At 33.7% G+C, this 19,419-nt stretch overlaps 3 protein-coding genes across 4 annotated transcripts in view; 1 reads left to right on the top strand and 2 right to left on the bottom strand.

The window, feature by feature from the left end:
* The first annotated feature begins 3,946 nt into the window (after positions 1-3,946).
* The window catches only part of Pde9 (phosphodiesterase 9), a 92,165-nt gene continuing 76,692 nt past the window's right edge, over positions 3,947-19,419 (top strand). Inside the window, exon 1 of the mRNA XM_065364769.1 lies at positions 3,947-3,981. The gene's annotated coding sequence lies outside the window, so the exon portion shown is untranslated. The remainder of the gene's footprint in view (positions 3,982-19,419) is intronic.
* Positions 10,775-12,546, bottom strand: LOC135845898 (leukocyte elastase inhibitor-like). Of its 2 annotated transcripts, none has more exons than XR_010558853.1 (5): positions 12,299-12,545; positions 12,034-12,187; positions 11,727-11,939; positions 11,510-11,650; positions 10,775-11,405 (listed from the first exon to the last, which is right to left on the bottom strand). XR_010558853.1 is itself a non-coding variant. In XM_065364770.1 (5 exons), the coding sequence occupies exons 1-5, from the start codon at positions 12,401-12,403 to the stop codon at positions 10,829-10,831; spliced, it is 1,209 nt and encodes a 402-aa protein (XP_065220842.1). In that variant the 5' UTR covers positions 12,404-12,546; the 3' UTR covers positions 10,775-10,828. The 2 variants fall into 2 exon arrangements, 1 of the variants encoding a protein (XP_065220842.1); XM_065364770.1 differs by having other exon boundaries at positions 12,034-12,206; positions 12,299-12,546.
* LOC135844634 (serpin B10-like) lies at positions 17,295-19,270 on the bottom strand. Its single transcript, XM_065362879.1, has 4 exons — positions 18,968-19,270; positions 18,328-18,802; positions 18,082-18,222; positions 17,295-17,893 (listed from the first exon to the last, which is right to left on the bottom strand). Exons 2-4 carry the CDS (start codon positions 18,534-18,536, stop codon positions 17,359-17,361), a joined length of 885 nt encoding a protein of 294 aa, XP_065218951.1. The 5' UTR covers positions 18,537-18,802; positions 18,968-19,270; the 3' UTR covers positions 17,295-17,358.

Below are 19,419 nucleotides of genomic sequence, written 5' to 3'. Positions count from 1 at the left end.
TTATTTTTTTTTCGAAATGATACCAGCATTTTTAATCGTACTTCATCAATTTTCAAAGCTTAGATGGTTGGATCTGACTGAGATGCTCGGCTGTTTCGCAGATGCGATAAATAAAATTGGTTATGGATGAAGAAATAGATGCTTTCGAGATGGATTTTTCCATGTTTTTTTTTTTTTACTGTCCGCCTCTCTTGTTTTTTTTTCTCGCTAAGGTGTGTGTTTTTTTACAGACTATGAAAAAATGTATTGATGAGAATCTGTCAGGTGTAAAATCTGCCTCTTTATGGGCCTATAAAGGGGCTTGGGTGTGTTGAGTGGCGAAAAAGATTTAAAATATCAATCTTGAATACTTCACGATGACTTGTAAAAATTACAATCGGTTTGCCATTTTATTATCGAATTTTATTGAAAGAAAAGCCAGAATATTATAACATTATTGGTAACTATTTATTTGTAGGGGGAAAAGTAAAGTATAAATATACGAGTAAAATAAGTTTCACGACTTGAAGAATGTATTTTTTCTGTTTTCAGTCATAATTTCTGGTGTATAGTAATGTGTTTTCTTTATTACTTGAAAGCATTCAGTGTCATATAAAGTTTTTTTTTGGGGCAAGTTCAAATTTGAGAAGGAGGGTTACTTTGGGGTGGTATTTGCAGCTGGCAGAAACGTTTTTGAACCAAATACAGAGAAAAATCGAAAGACTGCCCAAAAATGCACCACCAAACAGAATTTCGTAAACCAAATTTATTTTTGGATTTTTCGTAAATTTTTGAAAATTCAGATTTGACTTATTTCTCCTTGAAAAAAAACCTGATCAAATCTAAAAATTTTCTTTAGGGAAAATTGAAAAGTTCACCAGAATTTATCACGAGCTTCACGACAACTTTCTCTTCAACTTGGAATACACAAAACTACGCATTTTCACGGATCGTAAAAAATAATACACATATTTCCAAATTGTAAAAAACATATTCTCGGAAATTCTGTCTCGTGTCAGAAAAGGTACCTACAGAAAAGAAAAGGAAAAATCGCCCCAAGGATATGACAAAGTTTGAACTGCGAGATCACGCGGGAAAAGTACTCGTACGAGTATAAGAAGGTAGAATTTAGATTTAGACTTTTAGTATAGTCATCATGTTGATCTTCGCTTGTTCCTCGTTCAGCATCGAATGATATTTGAGAAAAAAAGCAGGAATTTATTCGCTATATAATCTAAAACATCGAAGGGAGCTTCGAATATAAAAGATGGGGAATTTTGAAAAACGCCCGGCGCAATATAGCAAGCCTTAATTTTATAACTCGAACGAGAAAAGTTTTCGTATTTTGTTTTGAATGATACGGTAGTGATGTTGGGGGAGCTTTGTTCGGATATATTATTTGTACGAGTATTTTGTCATTCGTTTGTAGGTATTTTTGTTTCGGTATTATTGACAGTTTTCGGGCGTTTTGGCATATTGACTGATATTTTAGGGAGGAATTTCATCCTTCCAGCCGTGATAGGGATGGAGGGAGGGGGTCAAGTTTTAAAAAATCGATGAAAAATTCATCTTTGGGGGACCGGCAAATTACACGTATGAAATTGCACGTAAGAAAATTGCACGTGCGAAATTGCACGTATACAATTGAACGTGTGTGATAATTGCACGCATGTGAAAATAGAACGTCTGCAAATTTAACGTCTGAAAATGATTTAATGTGAGATTTTCACCAAGCCAAAATACAGTTTCGAAACGTTCTGAGCAGTTCTGGAGCCTCCAGCGGATTTTTGAAAGCTGAAATTTTCGCAAAATGTTACTCAAAGAAGGTGGAAAGCTAAAATTTACTTCAACATGCTGAGTCAATTTTAGACGGTTTCAAGGCGTTCTGGAACTGGAACCTCCGGTTGTATTTTGGAAATTTCAGATTTTCACAAAGTTTCATAAAAACCGTCTAAATTAACTTTTGAACTTTCGAAATATGGCCCCTGGCTCCTGAACAGGTTGAAACTGTCTGAAATCGACCGCGCGCATGTTAAATTTACAGTATTACTTGAAATTTTTTCTGGAATTTATATGAGCAGATAAAAAATTTACTTTTGAAATCGAGCTCATAGAATTTCGCGAAAACTCCCTAAAACAGTCGAGAGGGTGCTCAATGTGCACTGACCAAAATTATAGGGGCTGAATTTCATTTTTAGCCTTTTCAGAACAATACAGAAAGTTGAACGTAATAATTGAACGCATGTAAACGTTCTATTTTCACATGCGTGCAATTATCACACACGTTCAATTGTATACGTGCAATTTCGCACGTGCAATTTTTCACGTGCAATTTGAAACGTTCAATTTGCATCATTTGATTGCTCATTAAGCACCTATTCAGCCTACCTACTTGTTGGTGGGAATTTTGTGCAAATATATACTTGAGAAGATACCCTCGTATATCTTACATAATATCTCTGGTTAGATACTACAGCCTATGCTGCGACATCATAAATGTATACCTTATGTTCAGTATCACTATTCAACAGGTGTTTAAATCGCCCAAACACCAACGTGCTAGCACCGTTTCCACGCGAAGAATTATTCTCAGCCTGCCTTTCGGTCGAGTTGGCAATCAAAAAGTCACCATGTAGTCACCACGATCGTATAATACTTTCAAGGGAATCCTCTTTCAATTATAGCCACGTAACGTGGCTGGAATAGCAAGCAGAATTACATGACGTCATTATAACTTCTTTTTTGCTAAAACATTTCACATTGTTTCTATAGTAACAACGACGCCATACCGAATGTAAAAACGCTCTCCAACGGTGTGAAACTTAAAAAGGGTAATCGACAAAAATGGAATTATCGATACGACGTGAATATACTCGCTGAATGAGATTTCGCCGCCGAAATTGTCACTTTGAAATTGACCACTCGAAAAGACTTTGCGGTTATTGAAAACCTCGTATAGACTTATTGTCTGTATAGAGTACTGGGCAGTTTTGTGAAAGATTTGGCCTACGTATTATTTTATTTTTTTATTTTCTGTAGCTGAGTATATTGGATTTAGACGTGTGAGTCTATCAACCCAGTATAATTTAGGATGTGAAAACGAGTTATAGAGTTTTGTTATTTACTTAGTTGACTTTCTAAATAATAAGTACATTATTAAATACTTCTCAATTTTGAAAAAAATGTTCAAGTTGGGAGACTCTAAACAGTCTAAATCAAAAATTTTCTGGTATTTTTACCATTCTCAGGAGTAGCTGAGGATATAAAATGATCGAAAAAATAAGCCATAATTTCAATTCATTGAATTCAGTGACTAAAAACGAGTCAAAAATTCAAAATTAGTAGGTATGCCGCTTTACTTTTAAAATATTTTTGATTTTTGTCCAAAACAGATGATTTTTGGTGTTTTCAAAAGTATGGAAGATTTCATTTTGGAAATTATAGTTTATTGTTACTGAGGTGCTTAAAAAAGCCTTCACTGTAATTTTTTGACATGTTCGAATTTTTATATTTTCTTACTCAAAGTTTGACCACTGACCAGTTTTACAAAATATCACAACTGCGTAAAAATATTGAGCTCTCTTCAGTTACATGATCTGCCCCCCCGCCCTCAGAATGATTAGAAGATATTTCTAGTAGTTTTGATCAGCTTTGAAACCGACAGCAAATTTTTACGAATTGATTATAATTTTGAAAATTTTTTACGTATGTATTTGTGCCATTTTTTTTTAGGTATGTCGAGTACTTATTTTAAGAATTTTTTTCCATTCAAGATACTCTTATTTTGAGTATCGAGGTACATAGTAATCTAGCATTTTTCAAAATTAAGTAGGAATTTTAATAAGTATACTTATTTATGTATGTATCATCTCTCAATTATTTTCTTATCTACAGCTAAGATAAATTTATTGGAAATTATTAATTTATGTTATTTTTTTTTGTTTTGTTCTAGGTTAGTATTGAATTTTCATTATAAGGATAACAGAAGATGAAAAGTGGTGGGTGAGTGTCCATCTATGTATCATCGTACTTATTCATAATATGAAGTCATCCCGACTGTTGAGCCAAACAAAGTGCTAAATAATTATAATCAGAACTTTCAAATTTTGATCATCTTTGTTGATCTGTGATCTCTGACATCCTGCGAAACAATTTATGACATGTAATTAAGATTAGGCTTTCTTTGCCTCACGTGCTTAGTTGGAAAAATTCCAAGCTCGATCTGACTGGCTCCAAAAAAATGAAATTGAGATTGTTTTCAAGTATGGAGGATCATGTTTGCCAAAAAAAAAAAAAAAACGCTCAATGTCTTCCTTGAAAATTGTATTTTTTTCTTTTTTTTCTAGAGGTTACAAATGGGTAAAATCGATGTGCCATTCTACCCCGAACAAGTCGATCTGTTTTCATGCAAATTGTCAACGTAGTAGGTATAAATTGATTCATTTTTCAGTGAATCAATTCATCTAAGAAAATTATTCACGAACGAATTGATTCATTTTTCAAAAGAGTCATTCGCGAACGAATAGATTCATTTTTAGTGGATCAATTTGTAATCATTGATTTATGAAATCAATTCGTTCGCGAATGATTCTCCAAAAATGAATAAATTCGTTCGCGAATGGATTCACCGAAAATGAATCAATTCGTTCGCGAATGATTCACTAAAAATGAATCAATTCGTTTGTGAATGATTCTCCAAAAAATAAATTAAATGAATCAATTCGTTCGTGAGGTAGTCATGTATATGATTTAATTCGTTGGCGAATGATTCACCAAAAATGAATCAATTTGTTCATGAATGATTCTCTAAAAATAATTAAGTAAGTGAATCAATTTGTTCGCCAGCTAGTCACTTATATGACCTAATTCGTTCGCGAATGATTCACCAATAATGAATCAATTCGTTTGCGAGCTAGCCACTAATAGTAATATGACTTAATTCGTTTGCGAATGATTCACCAAAAATGAATCAACTAATTCGTTCGTGAATGATTCTCTAAAAATTAATTAAATGAATCAATTCGTTCGCGAATGATTCATCAAAAATAAATCAATTTGTTCGTGAATGATTCTCTAACAATTAATTAAATGAATCAATTTGTTCGCGAGCTAGCCACTTATATGACTTAATTCGTTCATGAATGATTCACCAAAAATAATGTAAGCACTCCATTTTCATGATCTGCCACTGACTTCTCCTCTTCATCTCTCCTCTGTCGTATGATATCGACTCCTTTCGGTTCGATTTCGAAAATGAAGCTATTTTTTGATGTTTGAAAATTTTCCTTTCGGAATTAGAATGCATCCAAGGTTTTTTATGTACGTAGCTGTAAAAAATTGAATCATTTGCCAGACAAAATTTATATAGGTATGTGTCCTCTGTATAACCTTCATTACACTTTCAAAAAAAAAAAAAAAAAAAAAAAAAATCATAACGGTCCATTCTGATACAAGTACAAGTACTTACCTGGATGAATGAGTTCGTTACTTTAATAGCTAATTCGCAGTCACGTATTGCAATTTTCTTTTACTACCAACCATATTATAATAAATATCAAATCGCTCGATAGAGGAATTCGCATCTCCACGGAATGGATTTAATTTCGAAATTAGATTTTCTGCGTCGGATTACCTACCTACAACACCTTATGGAAAATACGAAAATTGTCTATACTGCAGTTTATTGCGGTTTATTCATTTGGAAACTAAGTGAGAACTTCAATATCGTCAGCGAGGTATTGGAAACGATTAAAAACTCTTCGAATCAACTCGTATCATATTTCTTTCGCTTTTAAACGATCTCACACAGCGTTACGATCATTTATCAAAGTTACACTTGTTGTGAAAAGCACAGCTAGCGCAAAATTCCTCCATTCGCGCAATACGAGCAACGACGACGACGTTCGAGTTAGTCTTTACGTAGTACACAATTTCAGTCCAGCTATAAATTTTCGGACGTCTTCCGGCGCTCTGCGCTCGCCAGTGGGACTTTTATACATCATTTTGAAGTGAACTAGCAAGCTGCACGCACATAGGCATAGGCAAGCATTGGGCCAGAAATTCATCGCGTTAACGATCCGTAAAACGCATAATGTAATAATGAATCCGAAAGGGTCAACAGAGCCTATATCGCTACAAGACGAACTAATTAACTTAATATGACTAATTAACGCACCAAAAAAAAACGAATGATACTTTTCTACCCTTTCTATATAATACTAAAACGGTTTGTTTTTCTTTCATTAGAGTTTTCTTTTATCTGAAGTGGCGATGTTTTCCACCATTTTTTTTTCTCTTTATTTAAGTAGGTACTCTTTTCACATTTTTTTTTTTTAGTTTTTTGTACTTCTTTAGTCTCGCTTTTTTTCATCGATTTTTATTCGTTTTTTTTTCTTCTCAAATTGTTTACGACTTTTCTTCCCGTCTTTTCCTCCTCGTTACATACCTAGGTGTATAATAAAACGACTGTATTTTGTAACATTTCCTTCGTTCGTTTTTTGTAAAAAAAATTTCTGTGTATTTGTTGCTTTATTGTTCTTCTCGTAGTGTACGAAAAAACTCGCTAATTATTCTTTTTTCACTGTACGATTACGTCATTACTATACAAAGAATGAGATAAATTTACAATCTTTTTTTTTTTTTTTTTTTTTTGAAAAAAAAGCGACCAGGCGTCGAGAATGGAGCGTGTTTACAATATATTCTTCTTGGTGCCGAGGTAATTCCTGTACGCTATCTATGAAATTATACAACTTTCGAGTACTTATAGGGAACAAGTGCTGAGCGCAAATTATCGAACAAAGTAATCCGTGTATAGTACATTGTGGTAAAGTTGAAAGTGATCAAGTATCGTTTTACACAATACGCTTACCATGACAGGAAGTGCCACTCTTCGCTTCGAGTAGTTTGTCTTTCTAGTGTAAGCTATATGTAGAGATATATGCACCCCTGGAAAAAATTAAAAAGAAAGGCGACGCGAATTATAACGAACGAGTTTTTCAAAGAAAAAAGAAAAAAAGTGAAAAACATAACTTTTAATGTTCGCGTCTTATGTGCTTGTAATCGCGATAGAGTGTCTATTATTATTATTGAAGTAGCGATCTGCACTTTTAACGAAACGCTGCCTATGAAAAGGGCGTGAAAGATGGTGGGGATGAAAGAGGCATTCGAAATTTCGTCTTTTAATTGTGCTGTGTGGTGGTGAAAAGTGCCCCAGAAAATCTATTTTGATAAGTAGCATGATACTTTTTCAAAAATTATGAAAATCATGACTCTATTGGAGCCTCAAAAGTGCTCGAGAAACATTTTCATCAAAGTATTCCAAATTCTTTCAAAATGTCAACCCATTTTTATAAGTCCCATAGGGACGAAAGCAAAGGGGGAGAGAGTGGACCACACCCCTCCTCCCACAAAACTCCCCATGTAAAAAACATTGCTTTTTAACCTATCAAAAAAAAGAATTTTCGAAAGCTTTTACCCTCAGTTCGCTGGAGCCTGTTTGCTTTTTTTTCAAACTAGGAATTTTTAAAAAATCATCATTTAAAATTTGCCTATTTCAAAACAAAATAATATGACCAATTTTTGACAAATTTTCCAATTTTTGACAAATTTTTGAAAGCAGATTGGAGGAGTGGGACTTCTCTAGTTTCGTTTCCATTGAAATTTACCTGGCGATGTATTTCTCCAACTATAAGCCTTTTCAATTACCCGAATGAATTTCAGCATAACGTGCCAACAACTTCAAGTCAAGAGGTTTGCCCTCTTGGCCCCTCAAAGATGATCTGGGTCGAGTATTTAACAACTGTTTCCTCAAAGAAGAAAACGCTGCCTGGCGGATTACGACAAACGAATAAAGGGGAAATATTCGCATAAAAAACGTGCACCACTTACAACAGTGTTAACAACAGGCACTTCATTTCTAAAATCACACCGTTGCACCGGTATAAGTATAAGTATAGGGTAGCGAAGTCGCGACTGGGCCGGCTATACAAAACAATACGTCGTTTAAAAACACCGAGTTTGCGACAGTAAAACAACCAGAAAATCATTTAAAATACACAAAAAGAAAGAGAATCGACTCGGTTAAAGTAAACCACAGTGGTTGAATATTCCGCCAAGTCGGCATGGTACGCTCGAGTAGTCGTTCATTTTACTTAAGTATAATTTGTACAGCATGGCGTTCTCACAACAACTGCGAATATCCTGAATCCTCGTCGAGGCGAACTTAAACACCGCCGTAGGCAGTACAAAAAGAAATCAGAATTGATTCCGATTCTAAAATAAACACGCGAATTTAAAACACCTAAAAAGTAAATAAATAGGGTAACAATAACAAGTGAAAAAAATCATTTTCAAACGACCCTGGTATCGCGAAAGCTAAAAAAAAAAAAACTGTTTGTATTACAAAGTTGACTGATTATTTGAAATAAATTCCGCATCGAATTATTTCCATTTGAAATTCGTTTTAACAACGAGAGATCTTAGTACGAGTACATACAACAAGAAGGGAAAAAACGAATTTTCTCAAATAGCATATCCACTTGACAAGTAAACCGTTTGAAACAAAGACTACGAAACCGAAATTGAAATCGTTCTTTTGAAGTACTCTTAAAAAGAATTTTCGTAAGTGCCATGTCATCATCTTTTCTTTTTTTGGACGCTTGTTAAAGCAAAAAAAACTTCGTTTTCGACGAGCAGAAAAAAAACATATGGTGTTCTAGATATACCTACCAATTGTAAACGCGTTTTTCGTTGTTTTAAAAAATACTGGGAATAAATCTTAAAAATCTACCGCTATTAAAAATTACCATCGCGAATGAAAATCAAACGCGACGATGACGATGAAACTTTTCAACAACAAATTGCACCTCGCTCCTCTGAACTCGTGGTGACTTAAGCACTGACACCAACTTAATTAAAACGTCAAGTTGAAAGCTTAACGATAATTTCATTTTTTTTTCATCTTCCTCTCGTTCATTTTCTAATTCGCATGACGAAAATAATACGCTTTCATTTCACCTTTCCTGATTGCCGAGAAAATTCTCATTTTCTTACGAACCAAAAATGTCATCTTATTTGGAATTACTCTAAAACCATCATTTTTAATCTGATGGAATTTCTACACGGATATTGTAATTGTGTTTTCGAGTACTCGTAATATACTTATATTTAATGAACAGTTGGTAAAATGAGGCTAAGAGGTCAAAAAATTATCGATTTGGTGAAAATATTTGCAAAAAAAAAAAAATTCAAGATAGAGATGGGCTAAAAATTTATTAGTCAACAGGGCAACTGGAACAAAGTGTTCTCAGTCTGAGAAAACCAGCTGCACAATACAGCACGGACTTTCCAAATTCCACTCGTCCTTTCAATTGGGTCATTCCACGTCAATTCGACCGAGAAGTGGTAAGGGGGGTAGGCGATTTTTTGAAATTTTTCCTGTGGAAAGACCTTCAGAATGGATAACCAATGGCTCAAATCGCAGCCCTGTAGCCCTTTTTTGAAGGCTGCCAGGGGGTGTCAAAGTTTTCAATGAACTTGAAATATCATCCATTTTAGCAGTAGATTACTCGATAACCGCGATGCCTACCAAAATGGAAGTTTTCTCAATAGTTAGGGGGTTTGAAATGCTTTTTGGTGATATCATAAAAATCAGTGTTACCACTTTTTTTCGTACGAAAAATTAGCTTGAAACGTTTCAAAACGTAGTTCTCATATCGTTCCGACTCTTAAAAATTCTGAAAAAATATATGTATTATGGACAACTTTTCATGCTGAACAACATATTAAAAAATTGGGATGGTGTTATTTCTTGAAGTCGATTTATAAAAATTGATAGTTTGCTGAAAAATTGCGATTTTTTGTTTAAAACACGAAAAAAAGTTCTGATTGGTGAAGTTGACCCATTTGACCCCTATTTTTACGTATCCGTTCAAAAAGTTGAAAAAAACCCTTTGACTCGATGAAATGAACGCATCACAAAAAAATCAAAATTCGAAAAAATTCAATTTTCAATTCCAAACATCAAAAAAAGTTAAAATTTATTCTGTTGTTTTATTTTGACCTTTTTCTGACTATTTCGTGAAAAAGTTGATGAAAATTACACTCATCGAAAAAAATTGAAATTTGTTTATTTTTTAATCTATGGAAAACTACGTTTTGAAACTTTTCGAGCGAATTTTTCGTACGAAAAAAAGTGGCAACACTGATTTTTATGATATCACCAAAAAGCCTTTCAAACCCCCTAACTCTGGGAAAAAGTTCCATTTTGGTAGTATCGCGGTTATCGAGTCATCCACTGCGGAAATGGATGATATTTTATGTTCACTAAAAATTTTGACACCCCCTAGCAGCCTTTAAAAAACGGTTAGAGGGCTGCAATTTGCGCCATTTCCCTTCAAAAAGTCTTTCCGTAGGAAAAGTTTCAAAAAAATCGCTGACCCCCTCACCACTTCTTGTCGAATTGACATGAAATGACCCTGTAATAAAATTGTTCAAAAGTGACCTCGGGACCTATCAAATTCAAATACTTCAACGAAAATGTTTTTCGAACTTTCCTGAACAATTTTAAACTTAAAATTGGGTGATGATTTTCGGGATTTTTGAAAACGTGTCATGGGACTTCATGGACGAAAATAAAGGCTTTGTTGGGGGGGGGGGGGTGCTGGTAAACCGAAAATTTGGTGACCTATATGAGAAAATAATTTTAGGTTTCACAGTACCTCTATGGACTTCTGCCATCTTTTCAACAAGTTTTCTCTAATGGGCACAGGAATAATTAAATTTTTTATAATCGTAATAAATTTTCAGCATTTATTTTCAAACGTGCAAAAAATGTATTTTTTATAACAACTTATAGGAGCATATGAAAAATTTCGTACAAATTTGAACTTTGAATGAGTAGGACATCGGAATTCTGTCTAGGAGATGAACCCACAGTGCTCAAACTCGAAATAGGGTTCTTTATCCACGAATGCACCAAAACAATTTTGGTTTTTTCGTTGTAAACATATATACCGAATGGTCTATCGACGTAAAACGTCTTGTAGTCCGTTTTATTCCCATTGACGAGAGATTGTTGGACCGGAAATGAATCGCAGACAATGAGATCTTCTCCATTTACAGCGGTGCCATTTTCATTTAAAGAGATCATTGGTAAATTGATGGAAGGAATGGTGTAATCGATGTTTTCCTGATGGGCACTGACGTTTCCGAACAAATGGAGGTATTGGGCGGTTGAAAAATTGCTCACTGATTTCAATTGTTGGTCTGGGTAAGGCAGCATGATGATCATAGCGAATTCGTTATTTTTGTAAGGGAGCCGGATGGCTTCGTATTTTAGCTTGGAATTGTTGTAGTAGCCGATTTTCTCCTTCGAGTTGAATGCTTGGATTTTGATTTTTTCTTGATGAGGTATTTTGAAGTTCAGTCTGTGATGAAAAATTATCCATAAATTAACTGTAAGTTCAAAATGGGTGGAATATTTCTGGTGTCATCCCATAAAAGTACAAATTCGGTGCACTGTTCTACTTACGTTTTGATTGAATTGGTAGAAGTCTTCGGCTTATCCCAGCAAGCTGTGTAACTCAACAGGCTCACTTGCAAGTAGCTTTTCCCCTTTGTTGTTAAATGGTACAATTTCTGAGCTCGATTTTTTGTATTTTTAGCAATCCATCTGAAATATTAATTTTTATATATTATAAATAGATAAATTTTTTTAAAAGTGTAAAAGGAAATTATCGATAACGTACTGGTTAATGGAAACCAAAAGTGTTTCGTTATCTGTAGGGTCAAAGGAAACGTTGTGTAGCTCGGCGTGATAGTATTTTTTCGCATCGTCTAAGAATGGCTGAGATGTGTTTTCTCGATCATAGAATATCACATTGTTCACTTCAAGTTTAACGTCTGAAGATTTTTGCAACGTATCCGTAAGACTGGATAAAAAGTAGGTTTGGTTCAGATACCTGTAAAGAAAATTGTGGAAAAAGAATTCGGTTTGTAAAGCAGCTTAATAATTGGGAGTAATGAAGTATGATTGTGATTTGATTCTAGACTTACTCATCTTTGGTGAAGTAAAGAGCCAAGTCACTTTCGTAGTAATACTTAAGTTTGAATATATTCACGGACACTTCGGCAGATAAAGGAATAAACTGAATATTCTGTGCCAGCGGCGTTATTTTCAATAAAAAATCATCGTGCGCGTGTATGTTATCTAAAATATCATTTTGAATCTAAGTTTTAAAGAATACATTTATCGTTTAGAAAATTCAAATTTATTTTATTGCACTGATCAGAACTTCGATAGAAAAATCAAATTATTTACCTTCTGCTGGATACTTAAGGTAGGAGGAGAAGATCGAGAGTTGGTACAAGCAGCTTCAAGTTGTAGCAAACCAATTGCGAAAAAAATCGATATTTTGCCCCACATATTCGAATTTAGGTCGTTAAAATTGTTTTAAATAAGAAAAAAAAATCCGGTAAAATTTTTTAAAATGTAATTTAGTGGAACGATTACATAAATTCACGCTGTACCCAATCACATATCACTACCTACTAAATTTTTTTTTCAACGGTTACCAGTTCTATGTTTAATCAAGCATATTTTTATCATTTTGATAACCTTTACTGTGTCGAATTGACGCGAGTGCATCATAATTTGTTTACTCGAATTTTACTCGGGATAATGGTGATGTTGATACAGTTTTCTCCTATATTTATCTAGATTCTTGATAGAAATGGAAGTCACGCGAAACGCGAAGAAAAACCACGTGCCTATGGTGTTCGTAGATAGGAATTTGATTGATACTACAATATACTTAGGTATAGGTACTTGTTTCTTCGAAGAAAAAAATCGAGTTATCGAAGTTGAAAATAATGACTGTTTAAACTCGTAAACAAAGATGATCCGATATATGAAATTAAGTGTTGGTAGGTACTTATAAAACATAATTTACGAAAAGTGGAAATCCCCATCCAAATTCCTGTGGATGTGCACAAAGTTTAAAACGAAAGATTAGGATGAATGCAGACTAGAATCCTGTGGAGCGATGAATTTCCAGGTTGAACACATTAAAAGAAAATAGGAACAATTCAGCTACATAAATTCTAATAATTTTATATTAAAGGAAACAAAATCGAAAAAATTATACAAAATAAACAAAGCAACGTTAGATATACGTAATGAATAAATTCCATTGCATGTGAGTATCAGGATTTGAGAAATTTGAAGTAGGATTTTTCACCCACGAATGTACCAAAATGTATTTTGTTTTTTCGTTATAAATTAATAAGTCGAATGGTCTATCCACGTAGAATGGTTTATAGTTGATTTTTGTATTATCGTCCCTGAGAGTGAGAGTCTGTTGAGCTGAAAATGAATCGCAGATGATAGGATCTTCTCCATGCACCCCGGTACCATTTTCGTTCAATGAGAACACAGATGAACTCATTGTAGGAATGACGTAATCGATGTTTTGCTTATTTGTGCGGATATTTCTGAATAATTGAGAGTATTGGTCGAATGAGAATTCACTTATTGATTGTAAGGATCGATCTGGGTAAGGTAGTACGATGATCATAGCGAATTCGTTATTCTTGTAAGGTAATCGGATGGCTTCGTATTTTAGTTCGGAATTGTTGTAGTAGCCGATTGTTTCCTTCGAGTTGAATGATTCTACTTCGATGTCATTTTCAGGTGTTTTGAAGTTCAGCCTGCGAATAATTAAATCAATACCAGATTTTCATTATTTTAGCCTTTACAGCATCTCCAAAGGTAGTCATGGGATTGTTCTTTTGTCATCTCTACACATGGTCATTGGTCAAGCAATACTCTCTAAATTTGAAACAGTCAATTTCACTGCTTAGCAGTCACGACATTTTGCTTTTTTAAAGCAGTAGTTTTTTTTTACTGCAAAACAGTGAAAATTTACTGAATTGGTCAGTAAAAAATCATTTTGACTGACCAATTCAGTAATTTTTCACTGTTTTGCAGTAAAAAAAAAACTACTGCTTTAAAAAGGCAAAATGTCGTGACTGCTAAGCAGTGAAATTGACTGTTTCAAATTTAGAGAGTAAGTACATAGGTACTTGAATCAATGAACATAGCGTATTTCACCGTCTCTATGGATGGAAAATGTGTTCTGGACGAAATCTTGGGATGGCAAATATGCAGAACCGTAGTCTAATTCTCTTTGAGTATTACAACAGTATGAAGTAAATATTCACTTACATTTTGATTGAATTGACTGAAGTTTTTGGCTTATCCCAGCAAGCTGTAAAACTCAACAGGCTGAGTTGTACGTAATTTTTTGCTTCTCTTACCAACGTATTCAATTCATAAGCTCGTTCTTCGGTATGATTAGCAATCCATCTGAAATAAGTGCGTACCTATGTATTTTTATGCATATGTATTATCATAAATCGATCTTTTGAAAAAAAATACACAAAATGTTTGATCAGTGGACGGTGGTACTTTAGATCTGGATTTAGCCGGAGATTTAGACGTGAACCTCCTTGAAAAAAATTACATATTTTGTGAAGTTACTGTGGCCTATCTTTAAAACTATAATGGAGAGGAAATTAGGTCCACGTGGAGGCCTGCGTCACTGAAAAGCATAAGTCAAAATCCACTTTTGATCACAAGTGCAGAAAATACATCAAAGAATGAGAACATTTTTTTTTATTCTTACGATTTTTTGCTCGAACTGCGAATTGAAGGCGCTAGAAACAGATTTTAAAAAAATTGCTTCTGAGGCTGAATTTTAAAAGGTTACTTTCGCATCAAACCTATTGATGAGTCCAGATTTTTTGACATTTTTTCATCCTTTTTGAGCTCTTCAATTTTAGCCCAAAAACTGTAAACTATTGACAAAAATTTTTCAATTTATGTATTTTTTTAATCCAATGGAGTATTTTACCCTAAAATTATGGCCAAATGACCTTAACAAGACGTTGGAAAAAATTCAAAATTGTTAGGCCCATGTAGAACCTTCCCCCCTCCCCCGTAAACAAAGTGTAGAAATTTTTTTAAAAAATTCGTACTCGAATATCTTCAAAAAAAACGTTCTTTTTTATTCAGACGATCTTTGAATTTGATAAAAATGAACTTTGCACTTTTCCAATGATTTCAACATGATAATATTGAAGTACTGAAGACATTTAGAAACAATTTGAACAATAAAAAAACTTAATAAAAAATTGTTTTTCAAAATAATATGATAATTTTATGATGAGGTTGCTATTTCCTTAAGGTAGTGTACTTGCCTACTTGAAAATGAGTAATTAATTTACATTTATACAAAACAGTGGGCGTCAAAAGATCACCCAAGCCAAAATTATATTAAAATTTTTTTTTTCGAATCACATGACAATTTTTCTAAAACGATCCACCCTGGCCACCTTGCTGGACACCCTGTATAACATTTATAAAATGTGATTAATCTATAGACGTACTCGTTAATGGAAGTCGAAAATGCTACTTTATTTGTAGGGTCAAAAAGAACGCTGTATAGGTCGGCGTGAAAATATGTTTTTGCATCGTCTAAGAAACGCTGAGGTGTGCTTTCCTGTTCGTAAAATATCGCATTCTTCATTTCTAGTTTCACGTTGGATGATTTTTGCCACGAATCCGTAATATTGATTACAGAACAGATTATTTTCAGAAATCTGCAAACAAGCTTTTGATTAGGTATCTACCAAAAAACCGAAGTAATTTCATACTGAAACGAACAATTCGGGTGTTTACAATCGAGGTATCCTGATGGACTTGTACCTCTCAATTTTGGTCAAATTTTGAAAAGAACAAAAAAGTTATAGGTCATGTGATGTTAGTGCTGATTTCAAATTTCAGTCAATTTTCTTGATACCTACAAGCCCCCTGAGTGCCACAATAAACAATTCTCCTCTCCCAATTTTAGAAACATTAAAAAATTCATTCGTCTTATTGTTCGGAATTTGAAGCTATCAAATTTCACTAAATTGAACAAGGTTGTTTGAGTATAGAATATCATTCAATATTATCATGATTTTTTTTAGAATGAGAAAAAAGTGTTACAAATACTCCTGATCTATACTTACTCATTTTTGGGGTACTGAGCAACTGCGTCGTCTTCATAATAATACTTCAGTAGACCTATACACATAGATACTTCCATAGATAGAGGAATGAACTGAACGTTCTGCTCCAGTGAAGTTGCCTTCCATAAAAAATCTTGACGTTTGTTCATAAAATTGAACATTTTAATTTGAATCTATTAAAAAAAAAGACGTATTTTCAAAAAATTACTACTTACGAGATGTAGGTAGGTACCTATTTAAATTAATGTTTTGTCAATGCTTGACTGATGGAGAAAAATTAAAGTTCATTTACCTGTTGCGGAATACTTAAGTCAGAAGGAGACGATTGCGAATGAGTGACTGCGAATTGTAGCAAACCCATTGCCAAGATCAGTGATATTTTTCGCGACATGTTCGAATGTGGAGACGCACTATTTCGTGACCGATAAATTCACTTTTAAAGAACTTTAGATAGGAGAATTTCAACTAGACAGTTATATTTATATGTATATTCATATACGATATACTCGTACGAATAATCACAAGTTATACTATGTACCTACTAAAAATTTCTTTCTACGGATTCCCATTTACATATAATTATGTCTAAAGGTGTTCATAATCGGCCTATTTATCTTTATGAATTGGCACGGGTGCATCTAATGTAATTTATCTATTTTTATTCGAATTTTAATTAGAACAACAGTGATATCAATTCCTACGATTTTTTCCTACGAGTATAATACGAGAAGGCCCACTTGAGTAATTATGTGTATCTTTCTCCCTCTAGATAATAATTTATTCATTCGAATCGTGTGGAAAAGCCACGTGTCTATTTGAGCATTTATCGTACAGACATCTCAGATGATTGTCTTGTGAGCATTTCTGCATTTGCTGATATCTGCATTTTAATTTAGTCGTGAAAAGATATTGTGATTTGTCAAAAAATTATTCTGCAAAATATATTTTCCAGTTTTGGTGAATTTTTGCTATTTTACTGAAAAAAATTGCCAACTGTGAAAGGCGTTTTATTGATGTTTTACTAGAAGCCCTCGTTTGAAAAATTACAAATTTTCAGATCAATTTCTTTGATCGATGTAGTATTTTGGCTCTCCAGAAGGAGTTTGAATGAAGAACTTTATTGCTAGCTAAGTTAACTGGTTCGTAGACTTGAGCTTTATCGACAACATTCTGTTATAGGATAGACAAGAAATAACTTTGCAAACTTCAGGTGCTATCGTTCAGAATATTGTATTACTTTTAAACATTGTCAACAATGAGAATAGATGAGTTTGAAAAATTTGACGTTGAACGCCACAACGTAACAACTTAGTCATTCATAATAGCTAAATTCCATTGCATATGAGAATCAGGATTCGAAAAGCTCGTAATAGGATTTTTCACCCACGTATGCACCAAAACGTAGCGCATTTTTTCGTCGTAAATAAGTAAACCGAATGGCCTATCGACATAAAACGGTTTGTAGTCGATTTTATTCTCGTTCAAAGTCTTCTGAGTTAAAAAGGAATCACAGACGATAGCATCTCCATTTATACTGGTACCGTTTTCGTTCAAAGAAAACACAGGTGAATTCATCATAACCGGAATGGCGTAATCGATGTTTTCGTTATTCGTGCTGACATTTCCGAATAATTGAAGGTATTGAGGGATTGAGAATTTACTGATTGATCGTAATGGTTGATCTGGGTAAGGTAACAGAATGATCATGACGAATTCGTTGTTCTTGAAAGGTAATCGGATAGCTTCGTATTTCAATTCGGAATTATTGTAGTAACCGACTGTTTCTTTCGAGTTGAATGTTTGGACTTTGATCACTGTATTATAAGTGGTTTTGAAGTATAACCTGTGAATTAATGATAGTCATTAGATTCGTTGTATCATATTGAGCCATAATAATTATGCTATGTATATTTCAGTTTTAGTTCCTTCTTTTGAAATCGTAAATTTTTTTATTAGACATATCTAGAGACGATAGGCTATTTCTTTGTTAGCATACGAACTAGGGTAGTTATTTATTGTAAGTATATTTACGTGTTGGCTGGATTTGCAAAAGTCTTCAGCTTATCCCAGCAAGCTGTAAAAGTCAACATGCTGAATTGCATGTAACCGTTTGCATCTCTGACCAGATCAATCAAATTATAACCTCGTGCCGTTGTGTATTTAGCAATCCATCTGAAATATGTATTCAATTTTATAGTTCATTAATGTATCGTAACCCACCCCCCCCCCTTAATTTTAGTGAGTGAAAAAATGTTACTGATGAGTAGATACACGTACTCTTGAATAGAAGGCAGAAGTATTTCTTTTTTTGCAGGATCAAAGGACACGTTGTACAGCTCGGCGTGAAAATATGTTTTTACATCATCCAGGAACTCCTGAGATGTATTTTTTTGTTCATAAAATATCGCATTGTTTACTCTGAGCTTCACATCAGTTGATTTTTTCCATATATCCGTAATAATCGTTAAAGAGCAGACAAGTTCCATGAATCATTAAACAATTTTGTGAAAAGAATACACTATAGGTTGGTAGATGGTGATTTTACATACCTAAATTCAGTGAAATGTGATTCTTACTTCTCTTTGGGATGAATAGGAGTTGCGACTTTTTCATAGTACAAATTTTTCAGTACACTTATACACACGGATACTTCCATAGATAGAGGAATAAACTGGATGTTTTCATTCGGTAGAGTTGCTTCCCATAAAAAATCGCGACGTTTGTTCAGGGAATTTGAAGCGTCAGTTTGAATCTGTTCATAAAAGTTCCAAAAAAAATACTTTTTAGAAAAAGTGTGTTTGAGTAGAATCGTCACTCAGGACCGAATAATCGCCTAAACCAATTATCCTCTTAATTTTTATCGTACGTTAAAATATAATTTTAGTATGAAGAATTGAAGAAATTGAAAATTATTTACCCGTCGCTGAACATCTAAATCGTATGAAGACCATTCCGAATAAACGACTACAAACTGTACCAAACTTATTACGAAAAATAACAATAGGTCTATTTTGCCCAGCATATTCAAATTCTGTTACCAAAAAAATCTCACCTGGGAAAATCTAGAAAAAAGTTCGAAAACATTCACTTATCAGAGCTATACATTTTTCTCAACTAATCAGCTTTCATATGGTTGTACCAGTGTTCATAATGTGCCTATTTTCACCTATGATAACCTTGAATATTATACCTGCCTTTATCGAATTGGTGTGAGTTAATCTTTTTTAATTTGTTTTAATTGGGACAATAATGAATGATATTGAAACGATTCATTTAAAATGTAAGCCTACATAGATAGAGAACCGGATTAATATACTACTTATTTGGTTGTACTTTGAGGAAACGAAATAGGTTATCAGTGTTAGAAAT

Source organism: Planococcus citri, chromosome 4, assembly GCF_950023065.1.
Source record: "Planococcus citri chromosome 4, ihPlaCitr1.1, whole genome shotgun sequence".
Classification (NCBI taxonomy): domain Eukaryota; kingdom Metazoa; phylum Arthropoda; class Insecta; order Hemiptera; family Pseudococcidae; genus Planococcus; species Planococcus citri.
This window is presented reverse-complemented; position numbering and strand designations above follow the sequence as displayed.

Coding starts and splice junctions, on each gene's coding strand:
- LOC135844634 (XM_065362879.1), bottom strand. CDS start 18,536: ATGGAACTTGTCTGCTCTTTAACGATTATTACGGATATATGGAAAAAA. Junction 18,223..18,327: donor CTTCTGCCTTCTATTCAAGA/GTACGTGTATCT, acceptor TACATATTTCAG/ATGGATTGCTAAATACACAA. Junction 17,894..18,081: donor TTTGCAAATCCAGCCAACAC/GTAAATATACTT, acceptor ATTAATTCACAG/GTTATACTTCAAAACCACTT.
- LOC135845898 (XM_065364770.1), bottom strand. CDS start 12,403: ATGTGGGGCAAAATATCGATTTTTTTCGCAATTGGTTTGCTACAACTT. Junction 11,651..11,726: donor CTTTTGGTTTCCATTAACCA/GTACGTTATCGA, acceptor TTAATATTTCAG/ATGGATTGCTAAAAATACAA. Junction 11,406..11,509: donor TCTACCAATTCAATCAAAAC/GTAAGTAGAACA, acceptor TTTTCATCACAG/ACTGAACTTCAAAATACCTC.